The sequence below is a fragment of the Lupinus angustifolius genome, chromosome LG12 (assembly GCF_001865875.1).
Source record: "Lupinus angustifolius cultivar Tanjil chromosome LG12, LupAngTanjil_v1.0, whole genome shotgun sequence".
Lineage (NCBI taxonomy): Eukaryota > Viridiplantae > Streptophyta > Magnoliopsida > Fabales > Fabaceae > Lupinus > Lupinus angustifolius.
Genome location: NC_032020.1, coordinates 13959353 through 13982390, shown reverse-complemented (window position 1 = coordinate 13982390; position 23038 = coordinate 13959353). Strand labels below are relative to the sequence as shown.

The following is a 23038-nucleotide window of genomic DNA, read 5'->3' as shown; positions in this document are numbered from 1 at the left end:
ACGCAAAACGCTACTTTATTGATCTCTATGAACTTGACAACCTTAGTTTGACCTCTCTCTCGCCTACTAAGATCTCCTATCTTTTCGCGATTGGGCCCTAGTCAAGTATCGCTCAATACCAAGACCTCTTGCTTCTCGTGAAGACACACCTAACAACAACTAGGATTTTTCCCAAACTTATTCTCTATCAATAGCAATAACAATCATACCAAGAGAATATGTTGTTGCCTTATCTAACAATTCTTTCAAGTTAATTGTGCACCTCAATATGCAGATTTAACCACTCTTCTTAGTATCTAAGAACACTTCTAAAAGATCTCACAATTATAGAATAGTACGTGAGATGCAAGATTTCTTTAAAAAAGATTTGACAATTAAGCTCAATGGATATCTTGTAAATATTCACATTTTTCTTATTCTCAAAAGAACCCTTTGAAAATCTCTCTAAAGATATGAAAGTTAGAGCTTAAGATTTTCTGAACAAAATGTGTAATCTGTTTATTTCGAATATGTGTTCTAACTCTATGAATCAATATTCACCTCAATAATGAAGCAATATGAAAAATTTGGGTTAATATACCATTCTGTTTTAAAGTAGTTTATGTTTCTAACCTTAGTGAGAAGTTGGCTATTGCATTTGATCTTATCAAAACTCAACTTAGGGCTAACATTAGAATATTAAAAAAAAACTTTAGAGTTTGTACTAATTGTCACAATACCACATTAAAACCGATTCCATCATTTCCAAAAGGGGTCATGTTCCTGTAATGATTTTTGGTAGTGTCTATGTTGAATAAGAACAAAATTAATGTGTGCCCTTTTATTTCAAAGGCGAAAGCTTAGTTATTTTCTATATAATACCCCTATGAATGCTGCTAAAAAAACCAATAGAGGGGTGGGGTAAGGATTTATACTATAACACATTTGGTAGCAAGAAAATGCATTGTTTTCATAAAATGTGACTCTGACATCCACTTGAGAAATTTGTTCAGAAATATTGGATTCGTTTTATCTTTCATTTCCCTTAGCAATAATCAAACAACCATTTTTTTTACCGTTTTTACAACTTACAGAAATTATTAATGGATGTATGCAAGTTCATGCTACAAAACTGTTGCAGGTACAAGAAAAATTAACAATTTTGATAGAATTTATTTCATGATCTCTGGCCACTGTTTTACAATTTGCTTGGATCGCTTATCTCCTCGCCGGGTTAGCATGAACCGGGCTCATGCCATCAAGATATCATCTAACATTTTAGAATCAGAAACTCTGGGTGTAAATCCTAACAATCCTGGATATTAGTCTATTTAACCAGAGAGAAATCCTATGCATACATCTTTCAGATGAAAGATATGGTAGGTAGAAAATAGGAAAAAGGAACTAAATTTTACTTGAAGCGTATAGGTATTAATCTGAACATTTACCCGGTCACCAAAAAGATCTCTTTTGACTAGATTCTATCTAACATTCTGTTTATCCCTTTTTTTATCTTAGGAGACATCTTCCAGCGTTAGTAACACTGACTGAAGCAGCAAAGAAAACCATTAGGCTTGATTTCGTCCTTAGCTCTGGGCGTTTCCCCTGTGTCATCACGTTTTGCCATTAAGGACCTTGTACCAGGGGACTCCGGTGGAAATACAGCATTCTCAGAAGCGAAAATTCTGGAAGGAACCATCGGTTCAGGAGGTGAAACTGTGTAAAGATAATTTAGGAGCATTTGGATAATCTGGGTGAAGTTGGGTCGGGCATTGGGGTCCTCTTGCCAGCATGAAGTTAAAATTACAGCCATTTCCTCAGGAAGATTCTCTGCACTCGGCCTTACATTCTGTAACCAAAAGAAAAGCACTTTGTATTAAAAACTATAAGTAGCACTATAGATGACAGGATGTAGGAAATAGGCACAATCTGTTTACCTTAAAGGCTGCGGCGTATGCTGCTTGAAGGTTTGACATGCCTTCGAAAGGAACTTTGTTGTGTAAGAGCTCCCACAACACGATTGCAAAGCTATAAGCATCGACTTTATGGTTGTAATGTTTCTTTTCACCCTGCCTCAATGTTACAGTGCTATACAACTGCAATTTGTCAATTGTCACTCGGATCAGAACACACATATGCTCATAAATATGACGGTAAGACAGACGAAGCATTTCTGTTTATCGATATACCTCTGGAGCCATCCAGCGGTAAGTTCCTGTTTCAGCGGTCATCATCTCAGTTAATGTCTCTTCTCTTGCTAAGCCAAAATCTGCCAGCTTCACTGTTTTCTGGTCTTCAGTCAATAGTAAGTTATCTGCATAAAGGCAAATGGAAAATAAAATTCATATTAATTATGCATATGTTTTATGCTTTGGCAAATTATACATTTGAGAAAAAGAAGCTCCAGTATTGAACAACAAAAGCAGAACATGAATAAAACTACTTATTTTTATAGGCATGACAATGTAAAAAGTGTATGCAGAAAGCTACATAAACAGTGCTATCATATAGAAATCTTTTCCAAGGACATTTATGCATATGAAAATAGTCCATTAGTCCAAGTCCCTTTAAAGAAGTACTTGTTGGAGCACATATTATAACAAATCAATGAACTAACCATGTCTTAGTGGAGCACTAGATGATGTTTTAATTATTAACAAATAATACAAAGAGGAAAAAAAGGGAATGTGTTACTAAGGGAAGAACCAAGAAAAGCGTGTTTATTGAAGTATAAATTTTATGAAAAACACGGACTCAAAATTACAGAAATGACAGTTGAAATAAGTATAGTTACTACAAAGAGACGTGATATCATATGACAAGAACGGAAGAGAACATAACCTAACAATCATAATCATATATTTCTTTGTTGAAAACCTTGTAATTTCATTTGGTCTCTTAAGTCTCGGTGAAGATGCTAAACCTATTTGTGTACATAGTTAATATGTCAATTGACTGACAACAAAACACAAACATGCAAGAAGAAAAGTGATCTTCAAAGCTGTTTCATCACTTCCATGTTTCTATGATTGTTCTGTAAGATGAAACAATCACCTAATAGAAAACCCATTTCAGTATATTCCTTGAAGATTTAGATTCTACATTATCATAGTAAATATAATTTTGCAGCCTTAAACTGTTTGTAAAAAAATTATATATCATCTGACGGAGGTTTCCTTCTGACATAACATATAAAAGGTAGATAGTGGTATACTGGCATCTAATTCCAATGAATGAGAGGTACAAGCATATGTGATAACCAGGGTTGGGAAGATAATAATTTGAAACTACAATGTCATATTGTTTTGTCCACAAATTCTGCTAATATGTTTAATAAGTGTATGTAACTATAATTAAAAGAAAAGAATAATATAACAACTACCAAGCCTTAATCTCATTAGGTGGAGCTGGATATATGGATCGAACAACGCAATAGTGATCTATCATAAATCATAGAAATAAAGATAAATAAGAAAGAGGAAAATGGAAAAACACATATAGGGAAGCAGATACTAAAAATATAGAAGTCTTATCATAAAGAATATTACTGCTATAGAACATGATTTTCTGCAGGAAAGCAACATAATGCAAAGTAGACTGCATACAAGCCTACATTTATTTGATTTCACCAGAAAAGAGTTAATTTATTACCAGGTTTAAGATCACGGTGGATGATCCCATGGGAATGCAGACACTCAATAGCACGGGCAATATCAAGAGCAAAACCAACAGCAACATGTGTCTCCAAGCATTTGGGCCGCATGTTAAGCAAATACTTGCGCAAAGTTCCTCCCAATAAGAGCTCAGTCACTATCACCATTACAGGCTCCTTGCAAGCACCAATAAACTGGCAAAGAAAGTAGCAATACTTATTGTTAGCTTTGGCAATTCGATATACAGCAAGTCAGCAAGTAGCCCTTGAATATGACATACCTATCTTTTCTTCTATAACATACTATCTAGGAAAGCACGGATAAGGCACAAGACATGGCAAATATTTTGAAGGATCCGTGCTTCATAGCATACTACGAAGCAGTAACACATCATTTTGGTGTTCGGTCCTTGCATCAGACACTTGTGTGTGTTGGACACAATGACACACATAGGGCATGTCCGCTAGTATCCAATTAAAAATATATTTTTCTGTGTAAACAAGGAAGGACAAGACAAACATCATAGGACATAGCCAATTATTTAAAAAAAAATCAATACCAGTTATATTAAAAAAGAAAGAAAGTGATATACCCAATTACCAAGCCCAAATAGTCAATCACCAGTAGTTTTTACCCTAACCAGACCACACTGTTTTTCACTGTGAGGCCACCATATCCCATCTAACCATCTATCTATATCTACGATTAAGGTATCATGCCACAATTGGGCCGACGATGAAGAGCAAACTGAAGTTAATCTTTAGATGCTCACTCTAGTTAACGGTTTAGACTCTACATGTACGTGAAAATGTTAAGGAAATGGTGTCTTTTTTTGGAGGGTCCTACTAAGTAGCAAACATTTTCACAAGGCATATTTACAAATCTTATTCCTTAAGTATCCTACAAACTTAGATAACATAAAACAGATCACACAACGAATAAGAATCCGGGAGAGCCTAGACCAAATTCCCACCTTCACCAAATTCTTATGTTGCACTCTGGACAACATAGCCACCTCCCTTGCAAAGCGGCCTTCTCTCTTGGCAATGTCTTCAGGAGCTTCTCCTTTATGTACAATTTTAATAGCAACAGCCTGGTTTTTATATCTGAAATGAACCCACCAAAAGTTAGTTCAGTAGAGGAGTGACATAACCACAACTAAACAACATAATTTAGAAACATTCAACTCAGATCAGGTATGTCAAATTCAGGACCATCACTACTTCTAGCAGCATGTTTGACCCTTTTTATTTTATTGTAAATCAATCAACAACAACCGAGTCTTAGTCTACTAGGTCGGGTCGACTTCAACAAAACTTCAAAGTAACTGCATAATATATAGCCTAACTCTAAGCAACAAATCAAGCTACAAAACATGATGCTGTACAAATCAGTACTACACAGATTGAAACAATAGATGTGCTTAATTCTATGAAGTAAGAACTAAAGAGTAATCACAAATCATTGGACCGACATACAGATTAGGTAAAGATAAAATCTTCAACTTCATGCAAATTTCATATATAAAAATACAAACTTACTTTCCCTCATAGACTTTGGCATGAGCTCCCTCTCCAATCCTTGGACCAACATACAAATTCTTTGGATCAATCAACCACTTGGGGTCCAATCTGAATTCATCAACTGGGTAAAGCCCACTTCCAGATTCCATAATTTTGTTCAAAACTGAAACTGGGAAATTGCTCAAAATCTACATTAGCTAGTAAAGTTACAATCTTTTTTAACCCTAGAAAGAAACCAATGGAAGCTTGATACTGATTTGCATAATAGCAAATGGATAAGCTGACAAGAAACAGAGAACTACACAAAAGACATGCTTCTGCTGCAGTGTTGTTCTGTTCTGAAGCTCAGAACCACATCTCAAAAAGTGAGTCAGTGAGGCTCTGAGATCAAAAATCTTCAGTGGGAGCAGATTATTGATGTTTTTTTTTTTTACATTTCCTTGGGGAAGCAAAAGAATGGAACCCACATGCTTGAAAGAGATAGAGAGAAAGAGTGAGAGTGACAAGAATAGCAAGCAAAGCCCAAAGCCCAAAAAGATATTTTGAAAGAAAAATTCATGGGGAAAAGAGAAGAATCCCCTGAAAGGGGAACATAGAAAATAACCAATCACCATGCCCTCAGGTAAAAACCTATTTATTTCATTATCTACTACATTTTCTGTTTCAAAGTATATTATATATCACTCATTTATGATTTGTGGAAAATATATTAAATTAAAATTTTAATAATTAAATATATTTGTGAGTACACTTTAAGACAAAAAATGTTATATCATTACTTATGGACAAAGATTAAGGTTAATTGGCATATTATTCTGATATTAGTTTGTTTTGATTAGTGTGATAGCATCACTCTTGTTCTGCAGACAGAATCATGCCTCATTCAATGGATTGAGATTATGCATAATGGATTGTTATAATCCAAAATGATTTGTGAATTAACAATTTTCGGACAATTTTAATTTCATCATATTTACAATACTTTTTATAGGATCTTTAAATCAATTTACACAAAATTATTATTATTTTTTCCACCTTACTAAGGATGATATTTGATTTTTTTTGTTTTAATAAGGATATCTTTATAAATAAAAACTTAAGATTGTATTAATGAGTGTTTAAAAATATTTTTTAAGTGATAAAAAAATTGAAATTAGTCTTACAAAACTAAATCAATATTTTCTAACAATGTGAAAACATCATTTTTTTAAGGCAAATTTTTTTTATATGTTCTTATTTATACGATGCCTTTTAGATATAAAAAGAGAACAAATCTTTCTTCATCTTCATGGTAAATGTTTACTAGTGATTTTTGTCTTTACAAATAAAATCTTTTAAGAGGAAAAAATATATATATTAATAGTGTATGAGTTTTAATACTGTCATTATGTCATTCACAATTCATATTTAATTATTGACAATTCTTTAAAAAAAAAATTAAATAAATTATAGATGATATATTAATTGTATATAAACTTTAGAGCTAATATACAAATCTTCTAACAATACTCCAAACTCTCTATTCATGCATCAATTGTGTGGATCTCCTTAGTCTCTAATGCCCATATTTATAAAGAATAATGGTAAGTTACCCTATTTTTTCTTGCTATAAATCTCCTAGTAGCAAATAAAGCAAGGCTGAGTGTTATTTTATATTTCCAAAATACTAAACGTATTCATTTTTATTTGATACTTTATTTCATATTTCTAACAATGGAAGCATTTATAAGCTAAAAAATATGAAAGTTTAGCAGTACTGTTTTTAAGTGTTATTTTATATTTCCAAAATACTAAACGTATTCATTTTTATTTGATACTTTATTTCACATTTTTAACAATGGAAGCATTTATAAGCTAAAAAATATGAAAGTTTAGCAGTACTGTTTTTAAAAGAAGACATTGCATATTTTTACTCCTTAATCCATATCTTTAGAACTGTTTTTATTGTATTATTATATATTAACTATACGAGGTTAACCAATAGAAGAGGATGTTTTTGTTACTATGAGTAAGGAAATCAATCACAGGCGGTATAATTGTCTCTTCTAATAAGCGTCGCTTCAGGAATTAAACTCTTAACTTTTTTATCATCTTAAAGATTTAGAAAGTCATTATATCACTATATCAATATCTTGTTTGTCAGAGGTGGGTTGAAAATTGATAATATCCCCCAACAATTCCCCAACTTCATAAACTTGCATAACTAATTATATTTTACACATTTTATATCCCCCAACTCCAACCACATTTTACACATTTTATATATTTACACATTTTACACATGTGTTTTATTAGTTTGTTAGTTAGTTTATTTAGGTAAGTTTGTTATATATTCATGTACTATAAATAAGGTCTTATGCCTTGATCAAATAATGAGAAAATTTCATAATATTTATTTTATGATTCCGCATTATTTTCGCAATACTAATCACTGTAAACTATCTTTAATTTTTTTTAATATGTGCATAATATGATGCAAGAAGGAAGACCGGAAAAGGATCTTTTTTATAATAAATAACTTAAGGATGTTTTTAAGAAATACAAAATATGAAAATAATTCTTAAAAAACAAAGTCTAACACCGCTTGAATGTGAAAATATCTAATTTTCAAGATAAATTTCTATATTTTCTCCCTCTTAAATAATGCCCAGTGCATTCATTCACAATTTTTATAGAAAAATCGTAAGACCATAAAGAGAAAAAGGTAATATGAGAATCTGGGAGCCATAAACTAATCAAGGGCACATGGAGAGAACATGGGATGACCTGCTACACATGCAAACCCTGCTATGCTCTCTAACAGACATATAATCTCACTCAACTAGGGAGGTATTTGGATTTGGAAATATAATTCATTTGTAAAATTATTTTCTGATTAATGCAAATAAAATTTATTAATTTCGACATACTAAATTTATGTTTACGGAAAAATAATGTTAATAAAACATAAATATTTTCTGAATTGTATCATTTAAAATAACTTTGAGATACATACTTAAAAGTGAGAAAATATATACACAGACATAATATGAGTATTACATATTATCACTGTATCATCTATCATTGATATTTAATATTATTGACTCTTCAAAAAAATAATTCAAATAAATTATGGATAATATAGTGACTAAGTATTAATTTTTACACTAACATTTGCACTATAGTTAAAAATACTATCATTCAATTTTAATTTATCGACAATTTTTTCATCTGAGACAAAAACCAAAAAAAATATTAGCGTTAATTTGCTAAAGCATAAAAATAACTGTTAAAATTTTCAATAAATATATGAGGGTACAAAATATTAATCTCATTAAAAATATCACAGTTTAGGTTTAAAAGAAATATAAAGCATGAAAATTAGCACACTTACTAAATTTAAGCATCGTATAACACTCACAATTTTATCTTCGTAAAATTTTCTATGAAAATTATTTTATATAAGTTATAACAAGCATTTTATCTCAAATGCGTTTTTATAAAATAATGTTTTCATGGAAATATAAGTTTTAATATCAGATGCATATTCTTCCTGTTTTGTTTTTAGTAATGATCGATCATTACTACTTGCTTCTTGTGCAAGAAATACTTGTTAGTGAATTCTAACAATGCTACTTAGCATTGTATTAAATTGTTAATATCCTAAAAGATGATGCACCATACATTGTTAATATCCTAAAAGATGATGCACCATCCTAATTTTTTTGGGTACATATATGTTGTTCCAACCAATGATAGGTTATGTTACTACATGTGTCATTAACTATTATTGGTCAGGAAAGTAATCAATTATTAACTTTTTAACATAAATATATTTTTTCAATCAATGATAGGCTATGTTACATGTAGTGGCCCAACTTGTGGGAGAGCAAATGTGCTCCCAATTTTTTTTAGTAATGATAATAGTGTTTTTCAATGTTAGATATTAATCTCTTTTGATATATGTAATTGTTTTTCTAACCAGTATCGTTTGTAGGAATCGAATTATTAATATTTCGGTTTTTTTCGAAATCTAGTAAGACACTACTAGATCAATTTCATATTGGTAAAATATGAGTAACATCCTAGTTTAAATTGGGATTTTAAATCCTTAAGGTGATTAAGTTCGCAACTTCCCAGATTAAACTCTAATATATTCCAAAGTTCCAACTGGTATCAAGTTATATCCATCTCATTCAATTAAACTCTATTAAAATAAACTTTTGCAACATCTCACTTGCATTAGCGGGGCGCATGTGCAATCTTTGTATAAATCATCCAACTACCACCACAGACAACAATCTTAGACTTAAACCGTCGACTTCACTCATTCATTCAGCAAACAAGAGTTGAAAGCATTCTCCCCCTCTCCATTCATCCAACTGAAACAAGTTAAAATTAGTGATGATAAAAGGAGCGACACAATAATATGTATGCACAAATAGAGTAAAACAAAATTTCATATTATCTTGTCTTTAAAAAGATCATATGGGTATAAAAGAGAGATTAATGTAACGTGGAATATCATACAAATTATTCTACCATGAAATGCATTTTTAGATAACCTCTAATTAAAATAAAACTATCATGTGCAAATCTTTTATAAAAAATATCAGCCCATTGTGAAGTTGATACATGCAAACATAAAAAGAGGTCAAGATCCTCTCCACCACTAGAGAAATATATAAAAAACAAGAGGATAAAATAATATAATGTAACACTTTTATCCTTTAAATATAATGTGATAACAATTTTGTATTTAAATATGAAAACAAATACAATAACTTGTCTCTACAAGTACCGGATATAATTCTTTTTCATAAGAAGAAGATTGAATTGTACTTGTTATGTTTTTATAAAATGATTCTTTATTACAAAAATTCACATGAAATGATATTCAGAACACTTAAATTAAAATTGTTTTAAAAAGATTAACTAGTGACAAGTTCAATACCACTCACTTAATATAAATGAAAGATATAAAGAGATAAGGGGTAGAAGATGATACGAAGATTTTATCTCGATTTACTCTTAATAATTACATCTTGCCCCTTCTCTCATAAGTATTTTCAACTATTTCTAAAATAGTACAAATATTAAAAATCTCTTCAAATAAGTAGTTTTTCTCTACAAAGCCTCTTCGGGCTCTAATTATCATATGTGATTTATAGTTTTATCTTTTACAATTTATTGGGCATGATATAAATATTTAAGATCAATTGAGTCTAAAATTCACTAAAAAAAATATATCTTAAGATTTACAAAGTAAACTCAATATTTTCTCTTTATTTATGCTTAGGTTGCTTTTGTGAAGATATATGACAATATACACTCAAGCTTTGATTCTATCCAATCAATATATCTATATAGCGCTATATACAAATGTAAGTATGGTTGCTTTTATTTCTTATGTATGATACTTGAGTCTATATTATCTACTTCATTCTTATGAAGCAGTCTTATTTTATAGACGATCTTCAATATCTTTATAGATGCTATAATGATTTCCAAAATGTATTTATTTAGAATTAGCATTTAATGTAATGAGGTCCATTGAATCTAATATCGAGAAGAATATAATGCAAGAGTTGGTTGTGTCTTGAACCATATTTCAAATGTTCAATGAATGTGGTAAGATTGTATGCATTAGCACTTATTCTTCATGCATTTGGGTATTTCTCTTTACTTGAAGAGTTATCTTCTTGTTTAGTTTAGATATGTATATAATTATACTTGTATGTACAAATTCGTCTTCTTTGTCTACAAATACTTTAGTGAACAAATATTGCATTTTTAAGAGTAATAATAAGTTTCTCTTACCTAAAAATACAAGAATAACAATTGAAACAACAACTATTCACATTAAATGTGTACATTAATTATTTGAATTAAGATGAAATGATTGGATGAGTAAATAGATAAAACTAAATAAAATAAATAATCAAATAAATAAAAAATAAGATGAAAAGAAAATTCCCACTTACATATGATGTCAATATATCTTTTGACTAAGCTTGAACGAACATTATTTTAAATTGATGAATAAATGAATAAAAAGGTTATACAATTCCGAGCCATCCCTTCGGAATTCTCTAATAATTTTCCTTTATATTTTTTTTTTATGTATTTTCAACTAGATGTTAGGAGGTTGATTTATAGTTGAATATGATAGACTTTGTGATAGGATAAATGTCAATTTTAAAATGTCGTCTAATAAGGTTGTCATCTTACCTTTCACAAATTTGATAAAAAATGTTATCTATCTAACTTAAATTCAAAAAGATGATTATCCTCATATTTTTGTTATATTTGAAAAAAGAAATATTGATAACTCTTTTTTTAATTTAAAAACACTTAAATAATACTACTTAAATAATACTTATTATCTCGTACCGTTATTATTATTTTATTTAATTAAAAAACTTTTTAAAAAGCATTATTTTATTTATTTTGAATGAGACAGAATTAGGTGTTAACAACATCATATTCATTAGCAACGATGAGAATAAACATGAGGAGGATCTAAAGGAGTCAATGTTTTTAAAAGGCTAACTAGATATTAGAAAATGATTATATTGAGGAATCACCAATATAATGTTTTCCCTAAAACGGATAGCGTGAAATAAGTTTTACTGCAACCTTTAACTTATTTTTTAAAATAAATAAATAAAAACTACAAATTTTCAACAGAGTAAATAGATCCATTCCTTAAAGCCCAATCTCTCTCATAAAAGGAACGTTATTATCTGAAGATGTATAAAACGTGGACAAAGTAAACCACAAGCCAAACAAAGCTTGTTTTGGAGCACTGAGCCAAAAAAATGTCACAGTTCTCCGCTTATATGACACAGTACCCATTGTCAACGAGAACGATTCCGACGTCATTTTTTCTTCCCTCTCAATGGCCCCAACCTCATAATGAAGAACTCCTTCTCGCCATGGAAGAATCTGACTTTGAAGAAAAGGTACTCTTCGCTCTACCCTTCATCTCATCGACAAATCCCACTTTTTCTTTATGCTCTCACCTTATTAATTAAATAGATTTTAACATAGCCAAATTCATTTAAAACTATTAAGTGGATTATAGCCAATAGAAGAAGCACCAGATGCAATAAGAAACATTAAAGTATCTTTTATTTGCAAATCAGTTAGAATGAGTGGTTACTGGTTATGGGAATTTAGAAATGAGACGAAAGTTACATGGAATGTGTGTACTGTGGAGATTAATTTGATGTTCTTTTGAACATTAGGATGTGGAGATTGTGCTTAATTTTTTGAAAAATAGCTTTTTTAGCGAAAAACCATTGTTTTGGGATGAAAGCTGTTAAGAAATTAAGGTAAAAAAAACAAAATTTGATAAGCTCCCGTTTGAGCAGTTTGATTATGATTTAAATTTAAGATTTTGCCTTGAGTTTACTGTAAAAAAAGTTTTTCATACTATCAGAACGGGCTGGGATCCTTTCCATGCCGTATGAAGTTGAATTTTATAATTTATAAAATCCGGGTCGTTAATTTTCTTTTTAAGTGCACCTGTCATCATTTTCATCCAGACTACTGGAAAGGATCCCCTTCCTATATGAACCATACATAAATGTGAAATTTATGAAAATTTTCTCTTTCCATCTTGGAGATTTATTAAGTGAAATATGTTTTTAACGTGCATATATTTTAGCATCTTGGATCATCAAATAGAGGAAAATCTCTACAAACAAAAGCTATTAATTTTTAGCATCACCATCTGTTTAAAGAATTACTTGAACTTGCATAGGTTTGATTAATTTGAACTAGTTGTTTGAAATCTGCATTGTACAAAACATGCATACCCTTCATCATAGTATTCTGGAATTCGTGAATAGTTCATGAAGTAGTACATATTAATGGCTCTATGCAAGTGAAATCATGTAAAATTTGACATTTTCTGGGGATAATAGGCTTTGGTAAGATTTACAAGTGAGTTAGTTCCCTTTGAATCTCTTTCTTTCTTGATTTTTCCTCCCCTGCACAACTCATTCTTGTCAATGTTGGCAATGGCATGAACTATCGCATCATTACAGTGCAATGAAGTCAAGAAGATCAATAGCACCCTCGTTGTGATAGGGAAAACCACTAACGAAAATGATAAGGAAGATTTTGACAATGAAGCTGATGATGATGATGCTGACAATGCAGAGGAGTCCGAGGGTGAAGAATTTGAGCAAGAAACTGGTTGAAGAAGCTGCACATTAGTGACCACTTATATTTTTGTTTGTATGCTTGAAATCTCTGTACTGAGTACCCACTCCATACATTCATATCATACTCTTTTGTTATGTATATGATTTTTCTTTTGCTAATCAAATATTTGTGAATCAACCAAGAAGATGTTGGTCTAGTAGTGTAAGGCTCCACTGGATCTTCAGATAGATCAAAAGGTCAAGGGTTAGGTTCCTGGGAGTGACACTTGTTGGGAGGGACAGTCACGCACCCCAAAAGGGATTAGTTCCATTGGTTATACCTTATACCAAAAAACATATTTGACAACCAAGAATGTTGTGTTGCATAACTGATGCCCTAACAATAACATGAGTTGAATTCACTGTTATGTATGCTTTAAATTGTGCTTACTTATCAATCTCCCTTTCCTATACTTTTCTGAGTCAGTAACTACGGATGAAGCGCATCTTCATTATTTACTTCAAAGGAATATTTATACAAGCTAGTAGAGATAAAAGCTAACAACAGGATCTCCTAGAATATCTCTATTCACAAACTACTATGCTTACAATAGGATAGCTAACAATAGGATAAGTACAAATTCAAAATATACAGACTATAACGTAACAAGTTACGGTTGGCGAAGCTTATCACTAATAGTAACCACTTTTTGGCCTTTGTTTGGTGGGAATGTGACCTCAAATAGCAGTCATCCTTTCTCAGCTTTTCAACTTAATTTAACTGCAGTGAAGTGAATGTACTCTTCCTTGCCTTTTGCTGTGTCAGTTTTTCTTCATTATCTTTCATATCATTCACCTCCTAATCCCTTTTATATCTTAATTTCCCGAGAAATGTCATGTTAGTCTTTTGTTATCATTATGATTGATGATTACTACTTAGGAATCATTCAAAATCATTTATTTTGACAAGTTTGGGTTCAAGTGATTAGCACCTTGTGACTTGTGTTATTTTGGGTTTGGCTAAGGTTATGCACTTATGCTGAGTTATCACATGCTAGTTTGGTATTCCACTTTTTTTTATAATTAGGTGTAAATGATATATATTACAAACAAAATCTTAGTTTGAGTCAAAATATAATTTAATTATTCAGATTTTCCATGAGGCTCGGCGCAACAGTAAGGTTGTCTCTTACTAACCTAGAAGATACAAGTTTAAATTTTGGAAACAGTTTCTCCTTTTAGGATAAGGCTGTTTACATACATCATTTTTCTATCTCACTCAATATGAGCCCTGAACTGGGTTTTCATTTCTACTCAAATTTATTCTTTATGTCTGGTTAAAACATTGAATTTAATTGGAAGGTAAACTCATGCTGAACTCTTCCATAAACAATTCTATTGTAAACTGAGTGAATCCTGTTTTAACCCATTAGACTTCATTTAGATTTCGTGTCTAACACAAACGTATCCAAGAAAATTCTCTCCACTTCAATTATGAACACGCATTTGAATCGTTGGAGTTCCTTACATATACATTTCCTCCTTTCTGTATAAGAATTTGTATTCCCTTTTAATTTCATTAAAGATAATAAAATATCTCCTCATATCAAAAATTAATTTATCTCATTAATTTACTAAGTGTTTGATATGTGTATTATTTTTTTTACAATATATTTTAAAATGAAAACTTCTTGAATGAAGGAAAATAAGACATATATCAAACACTTAATAAATTTAAAGAGATAACTTATCTTTTAATAAAAAATATATTTTATTCTCTGTGGTTAATGTTCCCGTCCACATGTAACTCTGAAAAGTTCATCTCCACACAAGGATATATTTTCCCCAGCAACAATACCTCAAGATGAACAATAATATCCTATGTGCACTTGACAATTTGGAATTGTGCCTATTATCTAGAGCCTCCAATGTAAACTACGACGCCTTTATTGAGGTTTGAAATTAACCTCAACAAAAGCTTTATATATTTGGTAGACTCATTCCCTTGTATTAGTATCCATGTATACCGAAGAGGATGATTTGTCTCAGCTTCATCTAAACACAAGATATCAATGTAAGATGGAGTTATGGGGATAATTTGATTTGCAATAATACTATTATTTTAATAATTATAACTCAGAATTTTCAGTGGAAGCAATTACACAAAAGTTGCATAAATTTAAAGAGGCAAGGTTAGATAAATTCGCATGTGATATATATTGATCCACCTTCTTCAATTAAATGCTATGTTCAATCCTCATTTTCTGGTTTAAGGGATTTCCACTATTCAATTGAGTTTCTTTTTAAGTCTCATTAAAATTGGCTTCTAGAACATTCAATTTCGTCCAAGAAAGTATATCATTTTCTTTTTACATAAACATTCAGCAAATCATATGGTGATATTTGATTGTATGGAGTAGAAGACTTTTGTAGAAGGCTTAAGATCATTCTATCCAATTTATGTGTGAATCTTTTTAAACTTGACCAGACTTCATGTCATTGTTCTTTCTTAAAATCTTATTGAACTTCTTTATGAGAAAATTCATTCAACATTGTCTTCTACTGAGTCTTCATTTTATGAAGTTTCACAAGAATCCCCTCTAGTCTTCAAGCAAATAATTTTGCATTTTTTTTCAAGTTCTTCGTGTTGTAGTAATTGACTTAGTTCTAATTCATGTTCCTATAATTTGTCAACTAGTGCAATCAAAGATATCTTTCTTTTCAAAAATTATTGTCACTTTTTGTTGTCATTCTCTTGCTAGTGATTTAAGAACCTTAGGTTTAAATTACAGTTTAAGAGCACTTTACTAAGAGCAGTTAAACCTTTGTTAAGTTGTGAATATCTTTTGTAAGTCAAGGAAACACATCATTCTCGTGTTACATAAATAGTCATTAACCATATTGTGATCTTTGATTGTACAAACTAAATGAAAGGCTTAATATCACTACACCTCGTCTATTAATTTATGAATCCATTTTAAGAACACTTCAACTCAATATCATACTTAGCTTTTTTGTTTTATCAAAAAGTATAAAAGTGTAGAAAATTTTGTTACGATTTTTTCTTGTAAAAAACTTTGAAAGATTTACTTATAAATATGTATGAAAGTGTTGCGTAAAAGTGTAATTTGTTTTTAGATGTTTAGGATAATATTTATAGAGTTTAGAAAGGTTTCCAAGTTCCATTTCAAGAAGTACAAGATATTTGGAAAAGTACAGGTTCATTTGTGTATAAGCCGATTGAGTTTCAATCAAAACAATTCCAGCACAAAGTAATTGGTTAGTGGCATCTGATAATCAATTAATGAACCTTACTGATCAGTGAGCAGTCGATTACCTATTTAAATAATCGTATACTAACCATTTTTCTCAGGTATCCTATTAGTTTATTTCAAATAATTTATTATTCTATCTCAACTATTTGATTTTCCCAAAACTCCTTTTTAAAAACGTTCTTCCATTCCTTTCAAGATTTGCAAAACGTTTTCAATAATTTTATATGACATCATAATTAAAGCAAACTAAGAACCTAAACTACAAAGCAAGAGAATCTTTATTTATGAACTAGTGACTTCCACTCTTTAATGTTGTTTTCTTCTTTTATTAATATTCACGTCTTCATTAAAATTAGTCAGAATAAGAGACGGTTAGTTATTTAACAATTCATTCATCATTCGCTTTTGAACCCACCCTAAGGTCACAAAATATGCCCCAATAATTCGATTTTGTCAAGTCAAAATGCTACAGCCGTCCCTGTAGACAGTATACACTTCCAAGTTTCAATAGTCAATGAACTATTTTTATTTTAGATTTTTATCCTTGCTAACTAATCAGATGAGTTTGGATGAGTGGTTAATGGTTATGGGAATTTAGAAATGAGACAAAAGTTACATGGAATGTGTATGTTATGGATATTAATTTGATGTTATTTTTTAACATTAGGATGTGGAGATTGTGCTTAATTTTTAAAAAAATAGTTTTTTTAGAGGAAAACCATTGTTTTGGGATGAATGTAGTTAAAAAATTAAAGTAGTAAAAACGAAATTTGATAAGCTCCCATTTGAGCAGTTTGATTATAATTTAAATTTAAGATTTTGCCTTAAGTTTACTGTAAAAAGGTAATTTTTCATACTATCTGAACGGGCTGGGATTCTCCCGGTGCTGGATAACGTTGAATTTTATAAGTTATAATTTTTTATATTTATAAAATCTGGACCATTAAAAATTGTTTGAGTACATGTGTCATCAATGTTTTAAATAACGATTGCGATCATGATTGTAGTTATTGCGGTTGTTGCGATGCAGATTGCGGTCGTTGCGGTGTGAATTATTTTGTAAATAAAAAAATATTTTTGATATCAATGCGTCTAATGCGGGCCAATGTGGTTGCGTTGTGGCCCAAATGCAGTCTAATGCGGTTGCATTGTGATCCGTTGCGGTCACATCATTGTGATTCAATGTCATACCGCAATTGCATTATAATATAGTTGTGGTGATCACCACAACCACAATATTATGGTCACTGTGAGAAAAATTTGAATTGTTAGGAATATGCTGCAACACTTGAAGAAACAAATAGTCGATGAATAAGCACGTAAAAACCTCCAAAGCATGTGTTACCATACTAACCTTTGTGTTCGATTCGCCGCCACTAATTTTATTATATTGGATGCAAATGAAATGAACAACGAATCCCCTTCAGGATACTTTGGAAAACCTTGATATGTTTTGCACAAACACAACAAGCATATCTTTCAATAATAGTTTACAAACTTATGTTTCCTATACTTCTCTCATGCATTAGAGAAATGGAGGATGATTTATTGGATGAGAAAATTCGGATGTCCACTTATGCCTTCAAGTGTCTGTATTTATAGAGAAGTTGATATCACTTGATGGAAAGAAACACTTTTTGGGATTCTGCCGTAATGTACGAACGACTATATATTGAAACGGTCAAGATCTAATACGAAGATGTGTTGATAGCTTTGTGGTACGCAAGTGGCAGTTTCCTGGTTCGAGTCTCAATGGATGCATCACTTCATTTTTATTTCTACGCATTAAATAAAACGTGAACTAAAAACCAACGAAGCAAAGGGTCGAACTCACAACCATAAATTCAATGCCTAAAGGTACAACCACAACCAAACAACATATTCATTGATAAATCATCAACAATATTCATATAGTTAACACTGAATTCTGATATTTTGTAAATATTATTCACAGCCACTAGAGATGGCAAAATGGGCCGCCCGTGCCCACAAATGCGCGCAAAAATTGAAGCGGATGCGAGCATGCCCGCATTGGTTAACGGATAAAATTCATTGCCCTGCCCGTTTTAAAATGGGCTAACAGGCTTGCGAGTGGCCCGCGGACATTATTAAATAATTTAAAAAAATAAAAAATTCATATAATAAATGAATTTTATATAATAAAGTTTTGCCATATAATAAAGTAGTTGAAGATAAAAAATTAACAAATTTTTTGATATTTTATATGAAGTTTAACAAATCATATTAGATTACAATTTTTTTAGGGATTAAAAATCACATTACATCATAACTTATTTAAAAATTGCTTACTTTTTTCTTAAATTATGTTTATGGGCCGCCCGCATGCCGAATGGAAATTCCCGCAAACTTAACAGGAAAATGGGCAAAATTCTATGCCTTGTCCACACAAAAATGCGGACTATGCGGGCGCGCATGCGGGCAATGCCCGTTTTGTCATCTCTAATAGCCACATCACGTGAATGGTCTGCAATTTAAAACACTGTGTGTCATCATCTTCATCCAGACCCGAGACCCGATACTGGAAAGGATCCCCTTCCTATCTAAACATACATAAATATGAAATTTATGAAAATTTCCTCTTTCCATCTTGGAGGGTTATTGAGTGAAATATGTTTTTAATGTACATATATTTTAGCATCTTGAATCATCAAATAGAGGGAAATCTCTACAAACAAAAGTTATTAATTTTTAGCAGCACCATATGTTTAAACAAGTACTTGAACTTGCATAGGTTTGATTATTTTAAACTAGTTAGTTGAAATCTGCTTTGTACAAAGCACTCCTACCCTTCACCATAGTATTTTGGAATTTGTGAATAGTTCATGAAGTGGTGCATATTAATGGCTCTATGCAAGTGAAAGCATGTAAATTTTGACATGTTATGGGGATAATAGGCTTTGGTGTGACGTACGAGTGAGTTGGTTCCCTTTCAATCTCTTTCAAGCACTCTAAAACTCTTTGTGTACCTATTTTTGTAGTTCCTTCAATTAGAGATTTTTTAGAATTAATGTAAAATATCTAAATACTTTTAGTAAAATTATATAATTATATATTACTGTTCATTTTTCATTCTTAATTACTTTTTCAAAAGAAAAATAAAGACATTCTTATATTATCATTAATTTACCTTCCTATTTAAATTTCATACTCCCTTTATGATTACCTTCCTATTTAAATTTCATACTCCCTTTATGATTACCTTCCTATTTAAATTTCATACTCCCTTTATGATTACCTTCCTATTTAAATTTCATACTCCCTTTATGATTACCTTCCTTTCCCATTCCCTTCCTCATCTTCCTAGCTCTTTGATCTCTCATTCCTTTTCCCTCATAACTCCCAAACATAGCCTTAGTGTTCCCTTCCCCATGTAACTCAAGGTTTTGTTAGGGAGTCTTGTTTCAGATGAGGAAGAAAATTGTTGGGAAATTCTGAATCAATTTCCCTCCTCTGTGTGATGCAAAATGGGCACTTGCAGAAGCAGCAAGTGGTAAAAAAATAGAGAAGAATAGAAGAATTACACCAAGAATTTTAACGTGAAAAAACCTCTTCAATGTGAGAAGGAAACAACCATGGGACCTAGTCTAGAAAATATCTCCACTATAGAAAGTAGGATTACAAAGTTTGACTCTCTCTTACTAAGAGAATAGCACTCAAGCTCACCCAAAAAAGATGAAAATACAAACTTTCTCTAGTATCTCACTAGGAATATAAATCTCACAATATGTGGATATAAACTCTTTATTTTCTCTCTATGTTGTTCTTTCTCACTTGCTTGTTGTATCTCTTCTTCACAAGTCCCCTATATATAGTGAAGGAGAGGAAGGCTTCATCATAAAGACATAGTGAATGATTAATTATTGTTATACTTTTCAAGACACTTTGAAAAGTGCTACTCCAACTTTCTAAGTTAGACTTCAAAGTTCTCAAGAGTCAAGGAATAATTCCAAGACCTTGGAATAGCCACCATTGAATGTACTCAATGGTTCATCTACCAAGATTCATTGGTCTTGCTTCCACATCAATTAGGAAGGATTCCCATCAAATCTCCCCCTTCCTGAATTAATTTATGAGTATCACTAGTCTTGCACCTCTGCAACAGTCTATTAGCTTCTTAAGTGAAATTGTCTTGATCATCATGTCAGACAAGTTGTCATCTGTATGAATTTTCTCTAGTTGTAACTCACCATCCTCCAAAGCATTTTGTATCCAATGATAACAATAATCAATATGCCTTATCCGAGAATGAAACATAGGATTCTTAGCTAGGTGGATTGTACTTTGGTTATCACAATACAAAACATATCTATCTTGAACATGACCCAACTCATGCAAGATATTTTTCATATATTTTATCTCCTTGCCAGCTTCAGATGCTGCAATATATTCTATTTCATTTGTTGATAATGCAACACATCTTTGTAACTTGGATTGTCAAGATACAAATCCCCTTACAAAGGTAGTTAAATAAGATGATATAGATTTTCTAGAATCTATATCTTCAACCATGTCAGCATCTGTGTATCCTACTAATATAGGATCTTCATTACCAAAAAATAAATTTTTTTTGGTAGTTCCCCTCATATATCTCAATATCCACTTTACTGCATTCCAATGCTCTTTGCCGAGATTGGACAAGAACCGACTCACAACTCCAACTACATGGACAATATATGATCTTGTATAAATCACGTTATACATTAGGCTTCCTACCATAGCGTATAAGGCATTCTGCTCATTTCTTTTGTTTCTTCATCACTGGTTGGACATTGCATTGTTGTTAACATGAAATGTCCATCAAGTGAAACACTAACATGCTTTTCCTTATCCATGTTGAGTCTCTTCAGAATTTTCTCAATGTACTTCTCTTGTGATAGTCTTAACAACTTCTTGGAATGATATATGATTATCCTTATTTCAAGAATCTGATTTGCAGGATCCAAGTATTCCATAGCAAAAGACTTGTTTAAAGCATTCTTCAAACCAACATTCTTGGTCTTGTCACGCCCAATCATTAACATATCATCAACATATAAGAGGAGGATAATAAAGTTTCCATCTTCATTCCTTTTAATGAATACACAATGATTACCAATTGTCTTCTTGAAACTGTATTTGGTCATGAAGGATTCAAACTTCTTGTACCACTGTTTCGGGCCTTGCTTTAGACCATATAAACTCTTATTCAGACGACACACTAAGTGTTCTTTGTCTGGTTCTTCATAACCTTCTGGTAGCTCCATATAGATTTCTTCTTTGATGTCTCCATGTAAGAAAATTGTTTTGACATCAAGTTGTTCAACTTCTAAGTCTAGGCTAGCTGCTAGACCCAATACTACTTTTATGGAAGAATACTTTAGCACTAGTAAGAATATCTCATCAAAATCAACTTATTTCTTCTAATTGCATCCTTTCACAACAATCTAAGTTTTGTACCTTGGTCTCGAGCTTCCTTCTTCAACTTGAAGCCTATAAATCCATTTGTGTTTCAAGGCTTTTCTTCCTTTGCGCAAATCCACCAGATCATAAGTGTAGTTCTCATGTAACGAGTACATCTCATCTTCCATGGCTTTAATCCATTCTTCTTTATTAGTTGTCTGCATAGCTTCTGAGAAGTCTTGAGGTTCATCATTATCTGTCAGTGTGATATAATCTTCTTCAGGATACTTTGAAGAAGGTATTATGCCTCTTCCAGAGCGTCTTAATTCAACTTGCATCTCATGCTCTACTGGCTCGGGTTCTTGATGCATCTGTGTCTCTACCACCACTTTGTCATGATCTGACTCTTTATTAATCTGGTCAAGTTCTGTATGAGCAGGATCTTCCTGTTAGTCCATCTGTTATGGATCTATCTGATGAACAGGATTTGTCTGTTGAGGAATCTCTCCCCCCGAATCAATGTGAACTTTGGGCTTGCACTGGTTTTTCTTCTAAACATCTTTGATCATCTAATCCTCAAAGAACACAACATCTTTGCTTCTTACAACTTTCTTGTTTATCGGATCCCACAGTCTGTACCCATATTGTCTTGAGCATAGCTTGCATGGATCTATTGAAAAAGTGGGTGCCTTGCTCACTAACAATGGCTCTGGGTATGCCAAGCAAGGTAAATGCACTCCTTGGTCTTAGCATCCAACTTATTTCTCTAATATTTTGGAATGTGAATGGAGGCTCTGCATCCGAATACTCTGAGATGGTTTAAGAATGCCTTCTTGTACCATACTTCCTCTAAAATTTCTCTGTTCAGGGGTCTTGAAGGTGTCTGATTTATTAGATCCACTGCAGTTTTCACTGCTTCACCCCAGAAAGACTTGGGGAGATTGACATTTTCCAACATGCATCTGATCTTCTCTTCAATTGTGCGGTTCATCCTCTAAACTACTCCATTCAACTAAGGAGTCTTTGGTAGTGTCTTCTCCAGTCTGATACCATAAGCCTTGCAATAGGCTTCAAAT

At 31.7% G+C, this 23038-nt stretch overlaps 2 protein-coding genes and 1 long non-coding RNA gene across 3 annotated transcripts in view; 1 reads left to right on the top strand and 2 right to left on the bottom strand.

Annotated features, from left to right (window-relative positions):
• Positions 1120-5654, bottom strand: LOC109362927 (serine/threonine-protein kinase HT1). Its single transcript, XM_019609025.1, has 6 exons — positions 5174-5654; positions 4606-4738; positions 3631-3826; positions 2169-2293; positions 1917-2075; positions 1120-1828 (listed from the first exon to the last, which is right to left on the bottom strand). The coding sequence occupies exons 1-6, from the start codon at positions 5302-5304 to the stop codon at positions 1514-1516; spliced, it is 1059 nt and encodes a 352-aa protein (XP_019464570.1). The 5' UTR covers positions 5305-5654; the 3' UTR covers positions 1120-1513.
• Positions 11885-13479, top strand: LOC109363053. Its single transcript, XM_019609225.1, has 2 exons — positions 11885-12099; positions 13189-13479. Exons 1-2 carry the CDS (start codon positions 11956-11958, stop codon positions 13342-13344), a joined length of 300 nt encoding a protein of 99 aa, XP_019464770.1. The 5' UTR covers positions 11885-11955; the 3' UTR covers positions 13345-13479.
• LOC109363054 overlaps positions 13404-23038 on the bottom strand; it is a 15280-nt gene continuing 5645 nt past the window's right edge. Inside the window, exons 2-3 of the long non-coding RNA XR_002109469.1 lie at positions 13762-13765; positions 13404-13516 (exon numbers count right to left, since the gene is read on the bottom strand). This is a non-coding gene — a long non-coding RNA (uncharacterized LOC109363054). The remainder of the gene's footprint in view (positions 13517-13761; positions 13766-23038) is intronic.

Bases quoted from the DNA above. Each gene is read 5' to 3' on its own strand.
- LOC109362927 (XM_019609025.1), bottom strand. From the start codon at position 5,304: ATGGAATCTGGAAGTGGGCTTTACCCAGTTGATGAATTCAGATTGGAC. The intron at 4,739-5,173 runs GTAAGTTTGTAT...GGTTCATTTCAG, and splicing joins GCCAAAGTCTATGAGGGAAA to ATATAAAAACCAGGCTGTTG. The intron at 3,827-4,605 runs GTGGGAATTTGG...TTTCTTTGCCAG, and splicing joins AACATAAGAATTTGGTGAAG to TTTATTGGTGCTTGCAAGGA.
- LOC109363053 (XM_019609225.1), top strand. From the start codon at position 11,956: ATGTCACAGTTCTCCGCTTATATGACACAGTACCCATTGTCAACGAGA. The intron at 12,100-13,188 runs GTACTCTTCGCT...GCATCATTACAG, and splicing joins AATCTGACTTTGAAGAAAAG to TGCAATGAAGTCAAGAAGAT.